The following is a 19,693-nucleotide window of genomic DNA, read 5'->3' on the forward strand; positions in this document are numbered from 1 at the left end:
CTTAAATTTTTTTCTGTTGTGGTTTTTCCCTTTTATTCTGATTTTTCTCTCCCAACATGCTTTACAAAGAAATGTGTATTTTTAAAAAATTAATGCACACATATAACCAGAAAAATAAAGAAAACAATAATAAAAAAAAAAAAAAACACCTCATCAACTGTCTCCCTACCAATGAACTGCTCTTCAGTCACTGATAATATTTCATCAAGGCTATCAGTTATGTTTTCTTCTGAATACTGTGAACTGTGAAACAGAGTCTAAATGTTTTGAATGATGGAGATGCTATGATGCACTGATGGAGAAAACTTCTAGAAAATCCAACTTTATATAGTGTTTTATTTAAAAATATTTGGGAAATTATCTACATTCAAGTAGGGGCTAAACTTAGCTTTTTACAAACTCATTTTCCCTAATTGCTTCTGTTTTTTGAATACTGCTCATCTCCAGTCTATCAATATGCTTATATCTGTCATGGGCATCATAATGCTGCTTGTCAAGTCAGTTTACTCATGGGTTTGGAATCAATCTGGTTTCTTTCCTCTCCCCTTAACCCCAAGGGTCAGGGTCAAGGGTCAAGTTTGATCAGGTCTACTTTCACAAGATCTTTGAATGCGAGTTCAGTCTGTGTATCTGGATTTGACTCCTGGCATTGTTGGTCATTTAACCTCAGAGAGCCTTGAGTATAGAGGAGGAAGTTCTCTCTTCCAGCTATAAACCTAGAATTATGATTCTTTCCCCTTTTACACTACCACTCTGGTGTAGGCTCTTGTCATCTCTTATTTTGTAATAGCCTTTTGAAAACTCCACTCCACAAGGTTGGAATGGTGCCTTGCTGCTCAAGAATTTGCTTCTCCCTCAGTAATTCTCTTCTAGATTTCACTCAAAGCCACTTCTGACCTCTTTCCTCATCTCTCATGTGTTATCTGCTCTCTCTTACCCCAGAATCATTCTTCACTTGCTTCTATGTAACCTCCAGAGGCTGAATGGACTATGTCATCTTTGACTTCCCAGTATCTGGTTAGAGCACAGAATGTACTGACGACATTGCAGATCAAACTTCGATTGCTATCTTTCTCTATTTGACAAGGAAATCAAGTGTATGCTGTCTAAGGCAGATTCTAGCTCCTCCTATCCTTCCTGTCTATTTTATATCACAAACTGTCTTCAAAAATGGCACTGGGTTCTGTCAATGTCTGTTCATTTACCATTCTAAAATGCCAACAGCTTGTTTAAATACATCAATAATGTCTTAATTGTACAGTTAAATAATTTAATTTGTACACTTTATTCCAACTTGACATTAGTTCGGATTTTTATTTTAACAAGTCAATAGTATGACTGTACACAGACAGATAACTTGGAAATGACTCAATTAGATAACCAATCATTTCTTGTCTCTTAGGAGAGTCAATTTCTTTCTTTCTTTTTTTTTTAAGTGATTTTTTTAGTGGTGGCCACATTTGCCTCCAGACTCTTTATTCAAGTGTTCATATTTTAACAAGCGATAATAATGAATTATTATTAATTAAATCTCTGCTCTGAGAGGCTAATGACTAGGTTGGCTGTAAAACTGACTGGTTGTTTTGGCCACAGCAATTCTCAAGGACTAAGTTAAAGACAACTATGATCTGCTCAGAGACTATCCACATGGAAACTGAAATTCAAGGTGATAACACTTTGAAAAGTTGCCTGTAATACTTTTGATCACCTACTACTTCCCCACTAACTGATTAATCTTTTGATCCTTCATGCCTCTCTGATCTTACACCCTCCTCAGCTTCCATGAGTTTAAACTGTCAGCTCTTTGCATATGGCTGCCAGACCTGATTAACCAGCTTCTCCAATCTGCCCATTTGAGATCTCAAACTGAATGTTCTACAGTCATCTCAAATTATTGGCAACCTAGTTCAGATCCTTACTACCCCTTACCTGGACTACTACACTTCTGGTTGATCCCCCTGCCTCCAGTTTCTTTCATGCCCAAATATGACCATGCTGTGGTTCCTAATGGATGGGTGTGATGGGAATAAGCATTTATATAATGTTTACTATGTGCAAAACACTTTGCGAATAGCTTATCTTATTTTTTTCTAACAGTTTTGCAGGTTGGTGCTGCATTATTATATTATTTTACAAATAAAGAAACTGAGGCAAACTGGTCCAGGGTCATACAAGCTCATAAGTGTCTGAGGCCAGATTTGAATTCAGATCTTTCTAACTTCAGGACCAGCACTCTAAACATTATATCACCTCTCTTATTACTATTTTGAATCAAATATAAACAATACTGTTTGACACTTAAAATGCCATATGAACTGGCCTCTTCCAATCTTTCTATTCCACATGTCTCCAGTTCATCCACACTGGATTGCTTGCTTTTCCTCCCACATTACAGTCCCTCTCCTGTATGTGTGACTTTGCCTAATTGGACTTCATGTCCAGTATGGAAACTCCTCCCTTCTGCTGGCACTGCTCTCTGTAGGCCTTCCCTGGTTCCACTAGGATTCTAAGTCTTTCCCTTCTAAGCTTCTTTGTTTCTGTAGTATATGTGTCTTTCATCCACCCATCCACCCATCCATCCATCCATCCATGCTTTCTCCCCTTTTAGAATATACCTGAGGGAAGGAACTGATACGCTTGTCTTTGTATCCCCAATGCTTAGCATAATGCCTAGTATACTGAAGTATATCCTTAATAAATCTTTCTTGACTGTCTTGACATATTTATAATCTTGTGGGAAGAAAAAAATGGGCCCCCAAAATAGTCAAAACTTATTTTAAGAGTTCAAAAATGTTTTTAAATTTAAAATTTAAATAAGTCCCAAATAGATATACAAGTTGAAAATAATCATTTTCAAAAGATATCACCATAAGTAAATAAAACTCACACCTACATGGGCAGTTTTGACTCATATTATATATACCATTTTACATGCAGACCTTCCAACTAGTGGTTAACATACATATTTCTGCTTTTGCACAGCCAAAATTCAATAGGATTTCCTCTTGGATATTTTATACTTTAGAAACATTGCCGCCAATTAAATGAAGGCCTTAGACATGGAGCTTTATGGTCTGAACATTAGGCATGCTTAACTGAAAGAGTATCACATTTTCCCACTCAATTATCAGCTTCTGTTCAAATAAAAGTCTTGTCCAAGTAGACTATGCAGCAAAAGCTTATACTTATTATACCTCAGACTCACATTCATCTGTAACATCATTAACTACTGATTCATTTGATCTTGTTTTTCATCACAGTTTCAGTTCACTCTGAATTTTTATTCTTAAGACTTTATACTATGAGTCCTAGTATTTTTCTAGGCATTAAAGTCTTTTGAAGCCTTTCTTCCAATATCAGGTTTAACTGCTCTGGCCACATGTAGGTTTTCTCACTCAACCATGTGGAGTTGGCACTCAACCCAAATGTAACTTTTATATATTTTGAAGTTACTATCTTTTGAAAATTATTTTCAACTTGTGTATCTTTATTTTGGAACTTGTATTTAATAAACTTATCAGAACAATAACTTCTTATTGAAACACTAGATTTAAAAACATTTTTGAATTCTTAAAATAAAACTACTGAAAACTTTCCCATCTCCTACTATCACATGGTCTCTCCCTACTGGTAGGAGGAAAGAGATCAGACTTTGAAAATGTACTTGAATGTACTTAACACAAATCCCCTTTGTACTTCTTTCCAAAGAAGAAGAGCATCTATCCATCTAACAATCTCTTCATCTTTTCCTCTTCATATGACAACCTTACTCTTAAACCCTACCTGTACAAAAATATTTAAATTTATTTTCAAATCAAACACTTTCACACAGAGGACTAAAAACAAGTCATTTCCTAAAAAACTTCATACCAATTAGAGCAAAGTTTTTGAAAACACATTTAAGCAATGTTTTAAAACACAAATTGAAACTAGGTTCACCACAATGACTCCACATAGTAGGGAACCAAATTACAAAATCAGTCAGGACTTTTCTACCAAACACAAACTCTTCTAATGATATCCCCTTGTAACTAAATGTGTACGTGCAAATGTTACATAAGAAGACAAATGTATCTCAAGTGTAAGAAATGGGTATGATTTAATTTTGAGGATAATTAATATTCCAGTTCATGAGTCACAAGCCAAAATTTGGAAGACCTGGATCTGAGTTATGCTTTGCAATCATTCCTGCTGGGTGACCCTAAGCAATGAACCTCTCACTGACATCCTCTAAGACTATTAAGTCAGAGAACAGCTGCTGAACTACACCAGTAAATAATGTCTTATCACCCAAGAATTTGTTATGCCCAAGAAATCAAAATCCAGACACAAATACAAAAAAAAGGTCTCAAATATCAATACATAATACAATTTTAAGTACATATCAATTAGGAATGCTTCAGACCTCAAGAAATTCTACAAAAAACAGAAATGTGTTAATGTGTTCTATAGTTATCAACAATGAATAAATATTAAAATATCAAATAAGAATAACCTGAATAATTGGGTCAACTGAATCCCTTTAACAGCATTTTGGTTTTAAAACTGAGAAGGAACAGAGTATAATAAAATATAAAAAGCACTAGTTCTTGGATCAATTCAAACTTCCCAGACCTATTTGCTGTGTGACCATAAGCAAGTTGCTTAATCTGTCTGGGCTGCAATTTCCTCCTCTGTAAAGGGAGGGTTGTTATCACCTGGAAGAATTGTTCTCAAAGAGTTATGAAAATCTGTTAAGACATTTGAAGTAAAGGTGTTTTTGCAAGCTTAAGTAGCAGTATATACATGTAACTTCCATCTACTAAATAAAATACAAGGTTAGTTTTATGTAAAGTTAGTAAAATTACCTCTTCATCATTGGGGTCGACTATCGTCTCATCATAAACTCTCTGGTTTTCAATGGTCTTAGGCACTGGTTTCGGTGGTGCCTAGGTTAAAAAAAAAAAAAAAGTATTGGTTTTCAAAGAACACACTATATGCACTTTCTGGCAATACTAATTTTGAGAGTATAGGCAATTTAAATATGAAAGCAGTCCCCTAAAGAAAAACCTTATTATTGTCATTATTTTGCTTTATTTTCTCCCTAGACTAAGCAGCAAAAATCCCAAATGAAATACATTTTATCATCTTTATAGTAACATAATCTCTAGTAGAAATACTAACAAAAATTAAAGTGATCAAAACTTGGCCACAATAGTTTGGAAAAGAAACTAAGTGGAGATCTGGATAACTAATCACTAATAAGATAAAACAAAATACAAGCGAAAAGAGGAAAATCTTTGTATAACTAATATCACTGATAAAAGTTTACTGTAAGAAATACATAAACTAAAACAGATATGTAAACATCCAGATTTCAGTGGATTTGGAATCAGAGGTCCAATTACCAAGTAACTAGTAACTTAGTCTCCACAGCTAAATCTCAGTTTATTCAGATGCAAAATGAAGAAGTTGAAATATGTAATTTCCTATTTTTATCTCTGGGCCTTTTCGCACACTGTCCACCATCACTAGGATGCTTTTATACTCCACCACTACTTCATGATATCCTCAGAATTCCTTCAAGACTCAGCTCAAGTGCTACCTTCTGTGGGAGGATTTTCTCAGTCTTCTAGTCACTTGATATCTTTCCCTCAAGGGTACCTTTCTTTTATTCTGTAGGCATCCAGTAGATCTTTAGTTGTCTTTCCTATTAGAATGCAAGCTGAGGACACTGACCTAAAATTTTTGAGTTTTTGTCTTTCTTTGTATACTTACTGCACAGCACAACACTTAGCACATAGTAAGAACTTAATAAATGTTTGCCAATTAACTTTATCTTTATCCATTCACTCTTTAGGGTCTTACAAACTGGTTTCTGTTTTTACTATAACTGTTCTCTTTCTTTTCTTTTCTTTTTTTTTAATTTAATAGCCTTTTATTTACAGGTTATATGCATGGATAACTTCACAGCGTTAACAATTGCTAAACCTCTTGTTCCAATTTTTCACCTCTTACCCCCCCACCCCCTCCCCTAGATGGCAGGATGACCAGTAGATGTTAAATACATTAAAATATAAATTAGATACATAATAAGTATACATGACCAAAACGTTATTTTGCTGTATAAAAAGAATCAGACTCTGAAATATCGTACAATTAGCTTGTGAAGGAAATCAAAAATGCAGGTGTGCATAAATATAGGGATTGGGAATTCAATGTAATGGTTTTTAGTTATCTCCCAAAGTTCTTTCTCTGGGCATAGTTGGTTCAGTTCATTAATGCTCCATTGGAAATGATTTGGTTGATCTCGTTGCTGAGGATGGCCAGGTCTATCAGAACTGATCATCATATAGTATTGTTATTGAAGTATATAATGATCTCCTGGTCCTGCTCATTTCACTCAGCATCAGTTCGTGTAAGTCTCTCCAGGCCTTTCTGAAATCATCCTGTTGGCCATTTCTTACAGAACAGTAATATTCCATAATATTCATATACCACAATTTATTCAGCCATTCTCCAATTGATAGACATCCATTCAGTTTCCAGTTTCTAGCCACTACAAAAAGGGCTGCCACAAACATTCGTGCACATACAGGTCCCTTTCCCTTCTTTATAATCTCTTTGGGATATAAGCCCAGTAGTAACACTGCTGGATCAAAGGGTATGCACAGTTTAGTAACTTTTTGAGCACAGTTCCAAATTACTCTCCAAAATGGTTGGATTCGTTCACAACTCCACCAACAATGCATCAATGTCCCTAACTGTTCTCTTTCAATGTGAGGTGTGGGGTCATTCTCCTCCACCTTCCCAGGGAATCAAACATGGTATTGCCATATCCTCTTTCCTGTCTGACCACTAGCTCCTGGCTCCTAATTATGAGAATTCACATCAAGTCTAAATGGTCAAAGGATATGAACAGACAATTCTCAGACAACTATTTCTAGCCATATGAAAATATGCTCCAAATCATTATTAATCAGAGAAATGCAAATTAAGACAACTCTGAGATACCACTACACATCTGTCAGATTGGTTAGAATGACAGCAAAAATAATGTGGAATGTTGGAGGGGATGTGGGAAAACAGGGACACTGATACATTGTTGGTGGAACTGTGAACACATCCAGCCATTCTGGAGAGCAATTTGGAACTATGCCCCAAAAGTTATCAAACTGTGCATACCCTTTGATCCAGCAGTGTTTCTACTGAGCTTATACCCCAAAGAGATACTAAAGAAGGGAAAAGGACCTATATGTGCCAAAATGTTTGTGGCAGCCCTGTTTGTAGTGGCCAGAAACTGGAAAATGAATGGATGCCCATCAGTTGGAGAATGGCTGAGTAAATTGTGGTATATGAATGTTATGAAATATTACTGTTCTGTAAGAAATGACCAGCAGGATGAATACAGAGAGGATTGGCGAGACTTACATGAACTGATACCGAGTGAAATGAGCAGAACCAGGAGATCATTATATACCTCAACAACGATACTATATGAGGATTTCTTTGACAAAGAGAAGATCTAACTCAGTTTCTATTGATCAAGGATGGACAGAAGCAGCTACACCCAAAGAAAGAACACTAGGAAATGAATGTAAACTGCTTGCATTTTTGTTTTTCCTCCTGGGTTATTTATACCTTCTGAATCCAATTCTCCCTGAGCAACAAGAGAACTGTTCAGTTCTGCACACATATATTATATCTAAGATATACTGTAACCTCTTTAACATGTATAGGACTGCTTGCCATCTGGGGGAGGGAGTGGAGAAAAATCGGAGCAGAACTGAGTGCAAGGGATAATGTTGTAAAAAATTACCCTGGCATGAGTTCTGTCAATAAAAAATTATAAAAAAAAAAAAAAAAAGAAAAAAAAGGGAAAAAAAAGAAGGCTATTGTGACAACCCAATCCAAACTAATAAACATTTATTAAGCACCAAAAAAAAAAAAAAAAAAGAGAGAGAGAGAGAGAGAATTCACATCAAGTCAAGTCAACAAGCACTTATCCTAATGTCCAGGAATTGTAAAAAACAAACGAATAAATGAACATCCCCTTCCTCCCAGTTTCTATTTTTAAGGAGATGAGTAAAATGGTGGAGATAAGTTAGAAATACCTGCTACAAATAAAATATATACAACAGGATTAATTGGAAGTAATATCAAAGAGAATGCCATCAGTATAAAGAAAACATTGGTAAAGGCTTTTCTATCTTTCATTCATTCCTTCGAAGTTTGTCTTACTAGTTTCTTTTCTCTCTATGTCTCCATCTAGCCCTGACTTTTCTCTTGAGTTCCTGTCCAACACTTCTAACTATCTACAAAGGAGCTCTTCCAGGTACCTTATTTTCAACATGCCCCAAAATGAACTTTCTTTCTTCCCCAAACCAGTCCTTCCACTCCCCAAACCAGTTCTTCCACAAGTGTCTCTATTTGTCTGTACATATTCTCCCAGTTAGCTAGGCTGAAACACTCATGATAATTTTAAAGTTTCCCCTTTCTTCCTCTACATCCCATCAGCTGCTAACTTCTAATATTTTATGCATCTATCCCATCTTCTCCGCACTCACCATAACCAGGTCCTCAACCCTTCTTACCTAGACCCCTCTCGCAACTTCTTAGTTGGACTTCCTGCTCCTACCTGTCTGTCCCCTTTTCAATGCATCCTTCCCCCTGCAGTCTGTATAAACTGGCTTTCAGAGCACCTCTCAGATACTGGTGCTTCTTCACTCAAAAACCTTCAGTGACTCCTCGCTGCTCACTAAACCTCTAGTTTTATTCCACAGAGAGCAACACATATATAGTAGATGCCTAATAAACATTGAATTCGATAGAAAAGAATAAACTTCTTATCTTGGTAGAATGATCTATCACATCCCACCTCTACTCCTCAGCCTCATTACAAAGAAACCTTCTATCCTTATCTCATTTTACTACTACTTCAAATATTCTACATTCCAACCAAGATAGACTATTTCCTACCCCTTCTTTCTATCTTCACATCTTGAAAAAAATTAATGCTGTTCCCATTCCTGAAATGTATTCCTCCACTTCCCTCTCATCTTTTGAGATCTGACACTTCCAACAGCACTTCTGGATCTCAAATCATATAATGAAGCAGTAATCCTCAAAATTATCTGATGATAATTAAAACTAGACAAGGAGGAAAAAGAAATAACTGCTCTCAATGTCCAAATGTTCAAAACATCCTGAAAATGAAAATTGCTTGCAAAAGATCTATCTGCTAAGAACTGTTAGAAAAATGGAAAATTAGTTTGGCAGAAATTTAGGTTTAAGCCAATATCTTATACACCACAATAAGATCAAAATGGATATGCAACCATAATATTACAAGTCAATACCATATGATGATTTCTAGAGAACCATATCATGAACCTTTCATAAATATGACTAGGGGTAAAGGTTCTTAATCAAACAAAACATAAATCTGTAATTTTAATTATATGAAATTGAAGTTTTTGCATGAACACTATCAATGTTACTAGGGTAAGTGGAAGCTAGATATTGGGAAAAAGGTTTTGCATCAAATATCTTTTGACAACTGTCTAATGTACAAAAAAATAACAAATTCTATGTGATACCCTAATGGGTAAATGGTCAAGAAATTCTTTAAAGAAAATTGTAACCTATTGAGCATATGAAAAAGTCTCCAAATGATTGATAATAAAAGATGTGCAATTCAAAACAACTCTGAAGTTTCACCCTATACCCAAAAAATTGGTAAAAGTGACAAAAGATGGAAACAGCTCATGTTAGAGCATATGTGAAAATTCTGACGTGTTAACATGCTGCTGATAGAGCTATGAATTGATCCAACTCTTTTGCAAAGCAATTTAGAATTGTCAAAAAAAAGTGACTATACTCTTTGACCCAATGCTCATAATAAATAAATAAATAAATAAATAAATGTGTGACATATAAATATATAAATGTTTATATTCTTTGATCCAAAGATATCATTTTAAGGCATTTACTCCAAGGAAGTCAAAGACAAAGTTCCCATATACAACACCACATTCAGTGTAGCATGTTTATGGTAGCAAAAACTGAGAAACAAGTATTCCTGTACTATGACTGAAGAATTCAGAAGCTTGGGTGACACATGAACTGATATAGCAGATTCATCACAATTAAAATAAATGGGAAAAAAAAATCCCACAAAAACCCCAAGCTGAGCACTCTCCTTTTAGCGAGCAAGTCTATCTGTAAAGAAGATAAAAGGAAATGTACTCTCACCTTCTCCACTTCTCTACAGAGGGAGGCACTATGGGTATGGATGGGGTACTCCTTGTACTGTCAGGATGTGGTAATACTTCCTTTTACCTCCACCCATTTGCCTTCCAGTATATTCTGATACCATCGACAGAATGAGCTTTCCTATGCAGAGATCTGGTTGTCATTCTGCTGCTCAATCTTCAATGAACTATGAACTAATGAGCAAAATTCAAACTCCTCTGATAGGTACTCCAAGCCTTCTACATCTAGGTCTATTTTGCTTTTTCTATTTGTCTGGGTTTTGTGAGAAATGCTTTGTGAACTACAAAGGGACTGAAACATGTATCAGCATCTTTATTACTTCACAAAATTCCTCTTTATGCATTCCATTCTATAGTAAAATAAAACTGTCAGGCAAACACCTGATAAACTTTTCTACTAAGATAGTCAATAGTGGAGGTAAAAATATTCTTCATTTCCCTCCTCACTTGTTGAATTCCTACTCATATTTTTTAAGCCCAAATCAAAAGCAGTTTCCTGCATCTATCTTTCTGGAACCAACACTGCAGACCTTTCCCCTTGGATGTCACATAATATTTTATTTTGTACCTGCTCTAATAACTAATTCAATCAGGATAGTTACTTGTCTTCATTCCTGCCTCTCTTTTAATCTGTAAACTTTAAGGGGTATCATATCTATTAATTTGTTAGCTCTCCCAATGACCACATTTATTTAATTCCTATTGTGTTCACAACAATGTATATTCAGTCTGTTGATTTATTTCTCAGCATTATAAAATAGAAATCACAAAAAGTTAAGGATTGTATTTACCTTATCTCCAAGTGCCTCTCTTTCTTTTTTAAGCTTTTTCTTAGCTGCCAATTTTTCCTAAGGGACAAAAACAAAAACAATACATGAATAATGAAAAAAAAATTATATCAAATATGTACACTAAAAATTATCAAAGACTACTTAAATAAAGCCCTGAAAATGAATTAAAGCTGTCAGTGTCTGCTATGAAGATATCTCTTAGCATGATTTTTAAAATACAGGTTTCAACTCAAAATAATGACCATGTGTACAATATGGCAAAGCATTGTTCAATTCATCAAAACAAGATTTCAGTAATTCTCTACCAATTATCTCCTTTCAGTCAACAACACCTACCTTTCAAATTCTGAAACCTTACAAGAACAACAAGGGCAAATGACCTTGTCTCTCTAAGACCTCTCCCTCTGTAAAACAGGGATAATTGGTATAAAACCCACTTTCCAGGGATGTTGTGAGGATCAACTAAGATCATGTATGAAAAGCAATTTATATATTGAAGTCCCTATATACATATTGGAATAACATGTTACAAAATTTCCTGAAGCAACTTTCTTTCACTTGAAGTCAAAGTAGATAACAATTCTGAGGAGAAGGCTTGGGATTCTAAATGTCACGGATTGTACTGTACTTCTTAATTCATTGCTAACCTTTCTGGGACTAGCTTTGGTAGATTTTGCTGAAGGAGAGCACATCACAGAAGCAACATTTCACTTAATTTTAAATTCTGTCCACATTTCACAGTGTCAAGTACTTACCTAACGGGTTGCATAAGGATCATATATTTAGAGCAAGAAAAGGCCTTAGTATTCTAATCAAGCCCTCTCATTTCATAACCAAGGAAGATGCGTTTCAAGAGAGGTTATGATTTGCCTATGGTCATCCAGGGTATAAAGGACAGAACCTAGGTCTCCACAGCTTTTAAATCTAACATTTTTTCTGCTACAATCTCCTACCTATTTAAACATTCTGATTAGACCCCCTTTTTCTAATTCTTCATTCTCCAAATAGCTATCAGAAGAGGTTAAAAAAAGAAGCATTCAAGCACAGATCCTGTTCTGTATCTAATCTCTTTTCCCCTATTAATACCTAGTATAGTGACTGCACCTAGTAGGCTTGCTGAAGAACAGCACACCCCTTCCTTCTCAGGAAGCAATGCAATGCCCTGTAGCCTCGAGGAAGAAACACAAAGTCCTTAGCCTGGCATTGAAGGCCCTGTTTCATTTAGTTTTACATGTTTAAGTCACACACAATCCAATCCAAAACGTTTACTAAGCCCCTACACTATATGCAAGATGCTGTGCTAGAAACTAAAGATACACAGACAAAATGAAAAATCAGTCCTTGCCCTGTAGAAGAATGCAACATGGAATAGTGAATAAGACCTGTCTGAATTCTGCCTCATGAAATCCCTCTCTCTGGGACTTCATAGTTACTGCTTTGAAAAAGGCAAAAAGGGAGAAGAGGCAATAAGATATTAAAACATATATTCACATGCAGAAATCAAGAAAACATGGTAGAGAGCACATGCAAGCTGATCTATGAAATAACAAACAGAAGCTAGTCTGTTATCAAAATATGTTACATACTGCCCAGATAGAAAGCAAACAAATATGATACAGAATATGATAATAAGCCTGATACAAAGGCATGATATAGTAATGATGGGGACTCAAATTATCCAGACATCTGCTGGAGCTATGTATTTCTGCCAAAAGCAGAGCACTTAAAAATCTCTCAACTCACCTTTATGATAATTTCAACCTTCAAAAGAAGGAAAAACAAATCAATATGGGTGAAGTTGACTATTTTGATGAATAGAGAACTGGTTGCTAGGGTGGAAATAGCTGGCACCTTGTAAGGAAATGCCCACTACCATTTAGAGTTTGTGATACAGGAGAGGACAGATAAAGACATAGTTTGGCAAACACCCTAGCTTCTGGGGAAATGTATGTGAAAGGTTCATAGAAAGATTAGTTATATCATATGGACTAAAATCTAACAAGGGAAGTTTAGTTCAGGAGAGATGGGAAACTTTCAGCAATGAAATTCTCAGGACTTAAAGAGAAACAATTCCAGTGAGGAAGAAAAGTGGCAATTGTCTGTAGAACATGATATGGATATACAGAGAACTCTCCAAGCAACTTAGATTTTAAAGAAACATAGAGAAGACAGAAAATGACAAAGGATGATTACACATTTGTGGCAGAATACCATAAAAATGATAACAAGAGTGCTAAATTTCTGAATGAGCTGAGGCTGGTGGCTAAGAACAAAGTGGTTTTTTTTTAAGGATTTTTTAAAAAAGCTATATTGGGGGGAAAAAAAGAATCAAAAACATAAGACTCCTACTTTGGTTAAACAGGATTAAAATTTAGAAAGGCTGCTAAGCTCTTAGCATGAGACTGTTTTCTCTGCCATAGAAAATGACCTATGAATAGGTAAAAATGGGAGGTGATTAAGGAGATAGGAGAAGCTGGACAGCGCAGTGGGATAGTATCAGAACTGGAGTCTAAGATCAAATCTGGCCTCAGATACTTACTAGCTGTGTGACCTTGGGCAACACAACCCTGTTTGCCTCAATTTCCTCATCTATAAAATGTGCTGGAGTGCTATTATTGGGTTTGTATCTCAAGAAAATCATAAAGGAAGAGAAAGGACCCACATGTGCAAAAATGGTAAAAAAAAAAAATGGTAGTGGGAATAGATGCCCATCAATTGGGGATGATTGAATAAGATATAGTATATAAAATAATGGAATATTATAGTTCTATAAAAAAATGAACAAGCTGATTTTTGAAAGGCCTGGAAAGATTTGCACAAACAGATGCTGAATGAAGTGAGCAGAATCATTGTGCACAGTAACAGCAAGATTGTGCAATGATCGACTATGAAAGATTTGTTTTTTTTCATTGGTTCAGTGATCCAAAGCAATCCCAATAGATTTTGGACAGAAAATGTCATCTGCATCCAGAAAAATAACTATGAACAGTGAATGGAAATCAACAGATGCTATGTTGACTTTTTTTGGTTTGTTTTTTTTCCCTCTCATGGTTTTTTTCCTTTTTTTCTGATTTTTCTCTCCAACATGATTCACAACAAAATGTGTTTTTAAAAAGTTAATGTACATGTATAACCAGAAAAATAAAACAATCAATAAAATAAAATAAGAAATCTACCACCTCAAAAAAAATTTTTTTTAATGTGCTGGAGCAAATGGCAATCCATTCTACTATTTCTGCCAAGAAAACACAAAATGGGGTCACAAAAAAAAAAAAAAAAAAAAAAAAATCGGGCTTGACTGAACCAATTGAACCAGAAGCGAGAGGGTAAAAAGGTAAATAAAGCTCTTAATGAACTGGAGTCACCTGCCCAGAGGTAGTGAATACAGAACTGGATTGGGAGTCAAAAGAAGGGCCAGGAGATCTCCAGTAAGTATTCCATGGAGCTTCGTTTGACCCTGTATCATTTTAACCTTTGTAATCAATGGACTGGAGGTATATGTCATCCTTATCAAATTTGCAAAAGAAACACAACTAAAGAGAGAGTAAACAGTGGTTTAGAAGTAGCCAAAAAGATCTTGCTAGACTTGCACATTGGTACTAAAAAGGGTAAAATTTAATGGGGTTCAATCATGCAAGCAAGTACATGCTAGGCATCTATTTGCCAGGCACTATATTAGGAGCCTATACTATGAACATAATGAATGGAAAAAATCCCCACTCTCAAGCTTAGTCTGATGATTTTTAAATGCAAAACTTATGCTTCTAGTTAAAAGAAAAAAAAAAAGTAAATATCTCAAAATGGCAGAGACATGGTTCAATAACAATTTGTCTGTAAAAGATCTTAAGCTATTCATGACTGGCAAGCTCAATCAACAATGTGATAGGGCAAACAAAACCACACTAATGTTCTACTAGAAAAAAAGGCATGGTCTTGCTATAACACTCTACTCTGATTGCGCCATACATGTGTTTAGTTCTGGTTTTGGAAAAGTTTTAGTTTTAGTTCTAGTTTTAGAAAAGGCACTAATAAACTGGAGAATCTTTTTTTAAAGAATGCTAAAGAATTTCAATTCCATGCCAAAAGGTTCAACTCAAGAACTTGGGGCTTTTTAGCCTAGGAAGAAGTTTGTGGGTGGGGGAAACTTAATTTGATAATTGTCTACAAGTACCTGAGAGATTCTCATGTGAAAAAAGAATTAAATTTGTTCTGTTTGACACCAGAGAGCAGACTGCAGGGCAGAAAGTAATAACTGAAAAGAGGCAAATTAGGGTTGACTGAAGGAATATTTTCCTAACAATCAGAACAATCCAACAGTGGAATGCATTGTTTCAGAAGTGGGGCTACTGAATATATCCATCACAGGATATCTTCAATAAAAGCCCAGTTAATCACCTGTTGGATAATTTTCTTTAGTTGCACTGTCTCCCAGGTCCTTTCAGTTCTAAAATTGGAATTCTATAAGCATGAGTCACTATTTGAACCTCAGTTTCCTCATCTTAAAATAGGGGTAATAATGACTCCCACAAAGACTAAACTTGAGAGAGCTATAAAATTTATGAATTTATAAATTTATAAATGCTCATGAAATACACACAAAGACAGACAAGTATAAACACCATCATTTCAGAAGGAAAAAAGTACTAAATCACGGAAGCCTTGATCAACATGAACTGAGTAACATGACAACATGAACTGAGCCTAAAAGGAAGCCAGGTTTTCAAAAGAATGAAGGGCAATCCAAGCATGTGAAAGGTAGAAGCATTTATACAGTCCCAAGCACTGTGCTATAAGCGCTCTTACAAATGCTATCTCATTTGCTCTTCATAACAGACCTGTTAGATATTGTTAAATATACCCATTTTACAACTAAAGAAACTAAGGCAGATAGCAGTTAACCAGGGTTCCACAGCTAATAAGTGTCTAACTGGACTTCTAGACTTCAGGAGGCAGCAATTTAGCCACAGTGCCATTAATCTTTCTGAGGAAGAATGAAAAGACTTAGGAAAAGATACTAGGGATGGAGAACAAATAATACAGAAACAGTAATGTGATGTAAACCTGGAAAAGTAGGTGGGGTCAAATAGTGAAGGGCTCTAGTGGCAACAGGGAGCCAGTGAACTTTTTCTAAGCAGGAGTGAAAAGACAAGGTCTGATTTGAAAACTTATTTTTTTATGAATTGAAGAGAGACTGAAACCTGGGTACTGAGTTAAGAGACTGCTGTAACAGTCCAGGAGAGTAAAAGGACTGAATTCAATTGGTGGCCATATCAACATGGAGGTGGAATAGCCCAAACTTGCCAATGCTGCCTGCATATGAAGTATAAGCAAGGAGTTACCTCTCTTAAGTTACTTCAGGCCTAGACTACTGCAATAGCCTTCTGAACGGCCTCCCACCATCTATCAAGTCTTTCCCCTCTTCAGGAAACCCTCCACTCAAATCAAACTAACTTTCCTAAAGCACAATTCTAACCAAATTATTCTTCTATTGAATAAATCCATGTCTCCCTAATTCTTCCAGGACCAAATAAAAAATCCCATTAGGCTTTTAAAGCCTTTCATAACCTGGCCCCCTCCTACTTTCCAATCTTCTGACACCTTACTGTCCCCTTCACATACCCTACAATCTAGCAACATAGGACTCCTTGCCGTTCCTCACAAAATCCCAATTAGTGCTTTTCTATTGGCTGTCCTCCCCGTGGGCCTGATGCTACCTCTCTTCATCTCTCAGCTGAAATCCAATCTTTTCCAATAAGCCTTTCCCAGTGTGCCCTAATGCTACTGCATGCCCTGAGAATCATCTCCAATTTATCTTGTTGTATATATTTTTGCCTTTCTTTATATCTACGGTGAAGCACATGGTAGGTGCTTAATAAATATTTACTGAGATTACAAAATTAGAGACTAGGAGGATGGCAACACCCTATACAGAAATAGAATTTCGAAAGAAAATCAAGTCTAAAAGGAAAAAATCATTCCTTTTCAATATTTTGATTTTAAGATAGCACCCTAACATCCAGTTGAAGATACCCAATAGGCAGCTGCTGGTATATAGAATTTGGGAAAGCTCAAAGTGGTCTGAATATATAGAACTGGGAAATATGCAGAGAGAAAATTGAAATAGATACAAAAATAAAAGTCATAACCAATGTGGGAACTTGTTTTGTTTACATTGTATTTTGGTTACAAATAGGTTACCCCTATCATCAGAGGAGGGAGAGGATGGTAGGGGGAAAACTGGGGTATATAAACACAAGAAAAATGAAAAGAAAGAAGGTCAGAAGAAATCACAAACAGGACAGTTTTGAAAAATAACTTGTTATATTTATTATAGACTCTAAAATAAAAGTTGCCTCTATGTAATAGAGGTTCTTAGTTTCATGTACAATCTTCTGCTGTTCTCTAATGTATATGGAAAAATGGAAATGACTCAGTCCCTGCCCTCAAGGAGCTTATAATCTAGCCAAGAAAGATATGTACATATATAAGAAAAGCAAACCCTACATAATATTCATCTTCATGTACAATCTTCTCCTCTCCTATATTGCTTGTGGAAATGCTCATTTTAATTTGACCAAATTGCTGACCCATTTGGCTTAATTTAGCAAAATTAAGATTTAAAAAAAATTGGTTTCTGCCTTCATGAAGCTTATAATTTACTTTTGGAAGACATTTAAATATATAAGAATATACAATACCAGGGATTCTAAGAGGTAAGAAGGGAGTAAATCCCAGGTCTAGGAAAGTCAATGCAGAGGTAAAGAAATGAGTATATGCAATAGAAAAAAACCTAGTAATTTGATTGAAACATAATTTATATCAAAGAAAATGAGGTATAATCAGACTGAAAAAAGTAGGTTGGGAAAGGCTTTAAACCCCTATTTGATCCCTAAAATAACAGGCAGACACTGGAGTTTATGGAATAAGAGAGTAATAAAATCAATCCCATATTTGCCTCATTTGATCTTTACAAATTGTGAGGCAAATATCATCACCTCTGTTTTACACAGGAGGCAACTGAGACTAAGAGAACTATATAAGTAATGAACCTAGACGCCCCTAAGTGAGAGATAGGATAGCCTATTTTGACAAAATATCTTGTACTATTGTAGTGAAGATGAAGAGTTATGAATTAGGCTAGATAATGCTATAATCAAAAGGATTCAAAATTGGTTAGATGTCTGGACTCCTAAGAGCAGTTGGTAATAGGTCACTGTTGACCTGGCAGGAGTAGACATTTTTTATCAGTACCTTTAATAAAGACACCTACGACAAATATAATTATGATTACTGTTGTTAACGTTTACATAATGCTTACTACACGGCGTTTTAATACTCTCATTCTAAAGACTCTCACAACAACGCTGGGAGTTAGGTGCTATTATTATCGTTCCTGCTTTACAGATGAGGAAACTGAGGCAAACAGCTGTGAAGGGACTTGCCCAGGCGAAATCTGAATTTAGGTCTCTCTGACTCCAGGCCCAGCATTAAACCCGCTGTCATTTAAATGTCAATTAAAACAAGGCTAGGAGGGAGAAGTGGGGACCCGAAACCAGCAAAGGAAACTCATCAGGGATGACGGCGGCGCAGCTTTGCGAGCTTTTCCCCGAGTTTTTCACAAAACCCCAAGTTCCTCAGTGTAAGGTGAGGAGGCATCGTTAGTTTCGGAAGACTTTTAAAACCCTCAGCCGGCGCAGCCTTGAGCAGCATCGAGAGGCGGCCGGGAAGAGGCACGCGGCGGGCGTCACACCTCCCTTCGGGCCGCCGGCGCCGGCGTGCTCCCGTCCCGTCTCCGAGCGGGGGAGGCGGACCTCACACCGCAGCTGCGCATGCCCGGGCAGCCCAGAAACCGGCCCTTGCTCGCAAAGAGGAGGCCCCGAGGGGCTCTCCCGGGATGACCCCCGCCCCCCGGCCTCGGGCACCTTTCGCTGCTGCTGCTTCCAGCGCACAAACATGAAGTGGCGCCGCTGCTTGTTCTTGATCTCCGAGATGCTGAAGCCCGGCGGGAAGGCCGCAGGCCGCGGCTGCGGCGCCTCCGGAGCTCCGCTCCCCGTCTCCCCGTCCCCGGGGTCATCCCGAGCGGCCTCGGCCGCAGCTTTCCGCTTGGCGCCCCGCCGGTCCTCGCTTTCGCCTCCGGCTTCCCCGCGGCGCGCCATGCCGAGGCCTCCGGTGTGTGTGGATACGGCGGTCTGCACTTCCGTTTCCGGCTCCGGCCCGCGGTGCACTTCCGGGTCACGATTTATCCTCTGGGACTGGGAGATCAGGGGAGGAGGAGCAAAGGGGGAGGAGAAGGAGAAGGGAGGGAGAGAGAAGAGGGAGAGGGAGAGGGAGAGGAAATAGGGGGAGGGCGGGTGGGAAAAAAGGAGGAAGGAGCAGAGAAGAGGAGTGAAGGGAAACCGAGGGGGCTGAGGGAAGGGGGAAGGAGGAGCAGGACGGGAGGGAGGAAGGAAAAAAGTGGAGACGAAAATGAGAGATGGGAAAGTTGGGAGAAGGAAGGGAATGGAGAATTGAAAGAAGGGAAGAGGGGAAGGAGAAAGAGAAGGATGGAGGGGGCTTTGGAGGGAGGAAGAGATTCAAAACGGAGAAAGGGGGAGGGGAAAATAAAGGAGAAAGGGGGAGAGAAAAATAAAGGAAAAAAGGGGGAGAGGA

At 37.1% G+C, this 19,693-nt stretch overlaps 1 protein-coding gene across 1 annotated transcript in view; it reads right to left on the reverse strand.

Moving 5' to 3' along the window:
• The window catches only part of RPF1 (ribosome production factor 1 homolog), a 32,472-nt gene extending 13,205 nt beyond the window's left edge, over positions 1–19,267 (reverse strand). The window contains exons 1-3 of the mRNA XM_031936746.1: positions 18,967–19,267; positions 11,045–11,101; positions 4,848–4,928 (exon numbers count right to left, since the gene is read on the reverse strand). Of these exons, the coding sequence (XP_031792606.1) occupies positions 4,848–4,928; positions 11,045–11,101; positions 18,967–19,200 (372 nt within the window). The 5' untranslated portion in view covers positions 19,201–19,267. The remainder of the gene's footprint in view (positions 1–4,847; positions 4,929–11,044; positions 11,102–18,966) is intronic.
• Between the last annotated feature and the right edge of the window lie 426 nt (positions 19,268–19,693).

The sequence above is a fragment of the Sarcophilus harrisii genome, chromosome 4, assembly GCF_902635505.1.
Source record: "Sarcophilus harrisii chromosome 4, mSarHar1.11, whole genome shotgun sequence".
NCBI lineage: Eukaryota > Metazoa > Chordata > Mammalia > Dasyuromorphia > Dasyuridae > Sarcophilus > Sarcophilus harrisii.